The following is a 7,500-nucleotide window of genomic DNA, read 5'->3' on the forward strand; positions in this document are numbered from 1 at the left end:
ATAGTTTATTATTGGTATATACAAATGCAACTGATTTCTGAGTATTGATTTTGTATCCTGCTGCCTTACTGAATTTGTCTATTAGTTCCAATAGCTTTTTGATAGAGTCTTTGGGGTCCCCTCTATATATAGTATCATGTCATCTGCATATAATGACAATTTTACTTCCTCCTTGCCAATGTGGATGCCTTTTATTTCTTTTTCTTATCTGATTGCCGTGGCTAGAACTTCTAGGACTATGTTGACTAAAAGTGGAGAAAGTGGATAGCCTTGAGACATACCTATTTTTTGAAGATATTATTATACCTATTTTAGCTTTTTCTTTGCGGCAGGACGTTTTGCTATATTATCCTGGATTGCTCTATTGCTTATTCATTATGCTAATAATAATTTTAATTCCATATACCTTAAGCAAACCACTATTTTTCTTATATTTATGCAGTTATACAAACTCAAATTTGGCAAATTGTCACATTTAAGTAAATATTTTATAAAAGTCATTTTGTTACTTATGCTGTATGTCAATGGGTACTTCAGGTATTTTTAACTGTTGGATATTTCTTATGCTAGGTCTAGTGAGATATTCCCACAATCTATTCCACTGAGTTCGGAGCCTCGTGTTTTAGTGAGCTAAATGGTAGCAGGGAGTAGCAAAAGAAATAAGGACCACCCCCCCCCACACACACACACACACTAAAGGAGCTTCTTTTGCTTGGAATTTATGTCAGATTAAAGGATTTACTACGTTTATTTTTTTTTAGAATAAAAAATCATTTTACAATTTGCTTTCAAGGAAACCTTTGTTATATATACCCAAGTGATGAAATATTTGGAAGTTACTTCAGCATCTAAAGTCCAAAATGATATATAGGTTTTGTTATTACTTTGCATTAACATTTTCAACCAATTAGTGATTTTTTTCACTAGTCACTTTGAAGAAAATTTTGCATGTGCTTAACTTCCTCAATTGTCTTAGACAATTGAGTTTTTTCCAGAGTAATTTGACAAATATACCCATCACTGGGAGAGAAGGGGAGCCTTCTCAATCATCAGACTGATGATTGATGGGCTTATTGTGATTTGAACAAATGCCAATATTATGTTTCCAGAGTGGGTGGGGAGCCGAACCTGGGCTCCCTTCTCTCCTCCTGTCCACTCACCTCCTCCACCCTGACGCACCCTCAGATGATGTATTGCAGTCCTGGAACTGTCGGATCCTGGAGGAGGCTGAGAAACTAGAAAAAGATGCCAAAAACATGATTTCATAAGCTTCGACTTAAGATTTAGTCAACTTTCTTGAGCGTCTTAAAATCATGTTTTATGAAATTTTATTTCACGGAGAAAGAGAGTGTAGAAGGCTTGGACCCTGAAGACTGCCAGTTATGGATCATTAAATCCAATAAATGAATGTAAATCTAAAATGGAGAATTCCAGCAAAAAATTTTGAAGTTGATTTCTTGTTTTAAAGAACAGAGAGTTATTTGGGAGATAGTTAGAACTCTTTCCCTGAAGGGTTTGTTTATAAAACAGGCCTTGAAGTTATTAGAAAATGCTGACTTAAAAAAAATGTAATATATATATATAGTTTTATTTAAATGATTGTGATAAAGTTGAAAGAAATGCTATGTCAAGAGACATTCATGGAATAGAAAAAGGACAAAATTCTGAAATTCAGCAACTACCTTCCAATGTGAAATTTTATATTTGAAGATTTTTCACAAGGCTTAATTCTATAAAAATATGTATAGAAATTACCTAAATGAACTGTATATCAATTAAGTATATTTGCACATTGTTTATTTTTAATTGAATAAAGAATAGTGTATGTAGAGATCACCAGTACTTAATACTTACGAATGCATGGTATTAATTTTTATTATTATTAAAGTATCTATGTAGGTCTTCCTAACTATACCTAAATATTAATCAAGGATGAGTGTAATAAATACTTTCTTTAATAGATAGTAGAAGTATAGAAGGCATCTTTACTAACACATCCAGCTATTTAATGGAATCTTTTCTTTAATATTAAGTTGATAATTTTAGCTTCTTGGGCCTAGGAGGGTATCGTAAAATGGTATTTTTCTATACTTAAATGGGTACCTCTCTTCCTGCTGACGGTTCACTTATGCCTAGTTGGCAAGGAGCACTATGGGGATGAGTGACAGTCATGTCATTGTTTAGAAACAACAGCATTTTGATTTTATGTGGTTTGCTGAGTTGGCTGTGACACGCTAACATAAAATGTGGGCTCCCCGTAACTGTCAGTGAATAAGTCGGGTGGTAAACATTATGGAATAGAATTAATTGAGTACAGGTGAAAGTGCCGTTTCTGAAAGTGAGCAAGTTTTTCCCTTAGTTGTGTTAGTATTACGGAGAACCATACAAGGAAGACAAAGGGCATAAGAACACAGGAAATGGGCAAAGCTATGTGGGAAAAGGTGCCTGTGGAACTGGGAAAATGGACCTTGTGTTTTGGGTCAAATGGATGCCCACTATAATCTCCCCACATCTCCTGGTTCTCACAAAGAGGAAACTAAACTTAGCAATCCAGTTTTGTGGGAAGGAACTAGGGCAAGGAGTGGAGTATCAACTAAAGGACAAAGGTCAACTTTAGAAAGCTGTTCTACCAGATCTTGCTCAGAAAACTATTCAGGTATTCAAAGGCTGAGAATAAAAGGAGATAAGTGGAATTAGCAGAATGCAAAAAATTAAAAAGTCTAATTAAAAAAAAATATCTAGGGGGCAAAGAAAAGAAAGAATAAAGTCAAACTTCCTGTATTTCTTTTTAGCGTAACTCAGGATTCACATCCCATCCTCCATGTCTGATTCCTATTTAAAAATGCAAAGAATAAAATTCATTTTTGAGATGATCTCATGTCTCAGATTTTTGAAGATTTTGCCCCTTTATTAATCTCCCCCTCCCCTTTATTAGGACTTGTATCCTAAACAAATAACTAAGTAAAAAGAAATACATCTGTTTATTTTGATGTAGACTAAAGCTATAAAGCCAATCCATTATCTTTCTTTTCTTTGTAAAACTCCTTGTTTTGAAAAAGGAGATAGTTTGGTCACAGGAAGAAATTCTAATCCATGATTCTGTGAAAAAAAGGAAATATAAGAATTCTTGACCTAATTCAATCTTCTGCCACCTACAAGGTATCCAGTTCTTACAGCATACTTTACAAAAGAAGATTGTGTTTTCAAAGCAAAATGGGATTTAAAAAAATATATACCTTGATGTTTGGAATGTACTATGGAAAGGCAAACAGGATGTTTCCCAACCTGAAAGCATACTTAACTGAAAGGTTTACCTTTTTAAATGCCCAGTTCATGGCAAATTTGAGCTACAGTCTATTAAACCAAGGTGTGAAACTCTTAATGAGTAAGGAAAACTGTCCTGTTGTTGTGTATTTCTGACATTATACATCTGAGTTTTAAGGCCTATAATGTTTGGACATCAATTGCAAAATTGTAAATGTTGTCTCTTATATCTTTAAACTTACAACCTTTTTAAAGTGACCTTATCAATATGGAAAAGCCTAAAGATTGTGTGTATTTCATGGATATATTTTATCTTAATCTATCTTGTGGTTGTTGGAGAATATATTTTTTACCGTATATTCAAATTGGAATTTTGTCATTCTCTTTTTTATTTTTCTCCCAAAATACTGTTTCTTCTTATGTTCAAGCTATAATATATATTTATGCATTCATAGGTAAATATAGATATATATCAACACACACATAGGAGCTTAAAGTAAGTATTTTACTGATGCTTTTTGAAATGACAGTGTTTTAAGAAGGGACGATAGTCATGTAAGTTCACATGAAATCTTTTTGGTCTTTTTTTGGTTCAGTGTTTAGAAAATTCTTGATAATTTAGAATCTTCCACAATGGAAAGTAAAGCATTCTGTCACAAAAGCAGGGAGGATGAGACACAAGGTCAAAGGGCATTTTAGAAACAAACAGCTGGACCAGTTTATTTAAACAGATACAGGGATGGAGGAACTGACCTCTGTTTGACTTATAGTGGGAGGAGCAAGAATGTCATTTTATTACTTTGCCCAGAAGGAAAATGTTTTTGTATCTGAATTCACCCCGAAGCCATCTAAACACATGGCTCTGCTGCATACAGCATAATTCCAAAGACAGTACATATAAGAGAGTGTAGGACAATGATAAAATACACTAAAGAGAATCAAATATTGAGATAGTTTTAAGATCAAAGAGATGATTTTTAAAAAATAAAATATTTTACTATTAGTTATTTTTAGATAAAGATGTCCACCATGACACCATATAATATGTGTTTCATGTAAGTATAGGAATTGTAATTCAGGAACATTCTGGGAGTTTACTGTATCCTATATGAGTTGATAATGTTCATTATATTGAAAAAAAATTGTTTTAACGTTTTCAAAAGTGACAAGTTCCAAGTATATCTGTTAATGTGGTCCCATAGTTCAGACAAAGTGATTAGGTATTCTTAGGTTTTCAATATATTTTTTTTTATTTAATAAAAAGAGCCCCACCTTCTTACCTACATAGCCTATAGGTAGCCTAGATCTGGTTGTTAATAACAACAAATGGTTATTGCCACCAAAAGACAGGCAAATAGCAGCTAGGACCTGTGGGCCCTTGGCTGAGGCTGTGGTGAGGTGTTTGCTCGCTGTGGGGGGACCAGAGCCGGGCTGGAATAACTGCATTGAGTGTTGTCCGCTGAAGACTTTCAGAGGCACACAGACAAACCTCAGCGTACTGAGCAGACAGTGGCCCAAGTGTGAGTGGACTCAAAATCCTAGCAAAACTAACATTCTAGAAGGAACATCAGAATCACAAATGTTTAACCCAGGGAGAAGAGGGGAGAAGCCAATGGGGTGATGGCTATAGTTTAAATATTTGAAAGGCAATCCTGAAGAAGTGAGATTAGAATGGTTTTCCCCAAAGAGTTGTCCTGGTGAAAGCATTTTAGATCGAATGCTTCTAACAGTTGCCTTGTCCATAGAATGAATGGACTCTCAGGTAAGGTGGCGAGTGCTGTGTCACACACAGCACAGCAGAAGCTACCCATCTACTTGGTGGGGATGTCAGAGAGGGGATTCAGGTGAGTGACCAAGCTAGGGGACGGTGAAAACCCTCTCCAAACCTGAGATGTAATTTTCCCATGATTCCATGGGTTTAATAGTCATGGATTCAAACCCGAGGTGGTTATTATGAACTGGTCTTTGGAAATCTGAGTGTATGAGTGTGAAGGAGGCAAGTGTTGGAATATATAGATAACTCAAGTCACTGACTCTTCTTATGCACACCTTGTCTTGTCTATACACACAGGCAGTACAGTCATCAAAATGCCAGTCTATACAATGTTCAGTCATGCTTATTCCCAGAATCAACAGCAGAGTTGTTGCCAGTGGTGATTGGCTCAAAACCAGCTCATTTAAAAATACCTGTGCAGTTCGGAATATTCTAGATGGGTGGCACAGTAGCAGCCATGCTCTTGTTAGGATGTGGGGAGGGAGGTGCTGGCTATCGTTTGCCAGCTGTGTGTCATTCAGCAAATGTTAACATCTCTGGGGTAACAGGTGACCTCAAATAAGTCGCTTAATTTCTCTGAGCCGTGGCTTCTCATCTCATCTTAAAACAACAACAACAACAACAACAACACTCTTCCTATGTTTAGATCAACAGTATAAATCATATCCATAAAATATTGTTTTTAAAAGGACTTAAAAAAAGACTTATCAGACAGAGTTCCTTCTGTCTAAGAGCCTGCTATGAATAGATAAAGAACTGTTGTTGCTGTCTTACCTATGTTAGTTACTATGAAAATTACTTTTGGTATATGCAGAATATTAATATTAAATAATTTTCTAATTGGTCACGCAGTGAAGGCAGCTAATGAAAAAGCAGGGGTTTTTTTCATTTTAATTGGTTATTTCACATGGTGTTTGTGCTACACCTGTGCTTATAATGAGAATGGAGAATTAATCTAACCTTCTGCTCACATGAGTCCAATTTTCATGGTTTATACAAGATAATGATAACCTGATTTGCAACACAATTTGTTGTAGATCTATGTTTTAAAGATTTTTATTAGCAGTTCAGGGGCTACATATACAAGCACTGATATAATAAGTATTGCCAATAAGAGCACCGACGTGTCCTTTTAGTCAGATTCCAGTTTCATTATTTATTTTAATTACTTCTCAGATAATGAAAAAACATGAGGTTACAAGATACTGAGAATCTTAAAATGTCAGGAAGTATATGCATTTTTATTTTAAAAACCTGTCCCTCTCTGTTTAGTGGTTTGGTTTGGGGGAACTATCAATAGTTTCCTACCTGAAGTAGGCAGACTTACAAACTAGAATTCATACTGGACTGTGGATCCTTTAATTATTAATAGTGCATTATTAAACTTTTCATTGTATTTTTTATGTGCCGCTCATGTTCAATATATTCAAATCTGAGTTGAGAACTAAAAGCAATTTACTATTTCAGAATCTAATATGTCCTGTTCATTTTCTGTATTTCATATGTAATTCTTAGTATTACGCAACCCAAACAGATCTTGAGTTGGAAATTTCATGAGCATGACTTTGGAGAGCTTGTATTAACCACATTTAAAAAAAATTTTTTTTCAGTGGCTAGCCATTTTTTGAGGTGCTACCAACATTATATATATATAAAAAATAATCTTAGGACACTTAAGTGATTTAAATGTCTTAATAAGATGTTTGTTATAAATTTCCAGAACTAGCTGGAGAAATTGAGATTATAAGTTCAATTACTGTATAGCTGTGACCTCGCCTTGACCTCAGACTTTGCATATAGAGCAAAAAAAAAAAAAAAAGCAACCACCCCAAGAAATCTCTACAAGGAATGCATTTCTCTGAAGTCCCCAGCAGTGTGAGTTAGTGGTGATAAACTCCAGACATTCTCTCATTTGATGGTGTGCTGCCATCCGAGTTCATTATCTTAATAGTGGGCATTAAAATAGAATTAGGTTTGCAAGAGGTAGGGAAGGTTTTGATAAAAAAAAATTGTAAAAAAAGAAGTGGGAGAACATAAGATTGAAATGTCACTAATTAGGAGAGGTAACAGATGCCCTTATGAACGAACATCTCGTTCTCTCCACCAAATTTCACTCCTTGCGATTGAACAGAGTGGTGGCTAGTATTGCTTCCTGAAAACTCTGCTAATTCCCCCATGAAAAGATAAAATGGAAGTGTCCAACTGTGGTAAAACAGGCAAACATAAATCAACTCAGAAACCCCAAGCCTGTGCACTCAGAGGTCACTGGGGGTTACAGGTTTTGCAGCATGTGAAACTGCACACGGAGCAGGGGAGACAACCATTTTGCCAAGAGCCAGCTTGGCTCGCACTGTGATTCATCTTTGCTCTTCCTCCACCTCCCCCCGCCCCACCACTTTTTGGGTTTTGTTTTAAGGAATCATGATGTGCTTTACTCTCTTGGTTACAGGTTTATTAATGCC

At 35.4% G+C, this 7,500-nt stretch overlaps 1 protein-coding gene across 3 annotated transcripts in view; it reads left to right on the forward strand.

Annotated features, from left to right (window-relative positions):
• MEIS1 (Meis homeobox 1) overlaps positions 1-7,500 on the forward strand; it is a 138,422-nt gene that overhangs the window by 126,587 nt on the left and 4,335 nt on the right. For all 3 annotated transcript variants that reach the window (XM_019635574.1, XM_019635590.1, XM_019635582.1), the window contains exon 10: positions 7,488-7,500. This exon is cut by the window's right edge. In XM_019635574.1, the coding sequence (XP_019491119.1) occupies positions 7,488-7,500 (13 nt within the window). The remainder of the gene's footprint in view (positions 1-7,487) is intronic.

This window comes from Hipposideros armiger, unplaced genomic scaffold (genome assembly GCF_001890085.2).
Source record: "Hipposideros armiger isolate ML-2016 unplaced genomic scaffold, ASM189008v1 scaffold_2, whole genome shotgun sequence".
Taxonomy (NCBI): domain Eukaryota; kingdom Metazoa; phylum Chordata; class Mammalia; order Chiroptera; family Hipposideridae; genus Hipposideros; species Hipposideros armiger.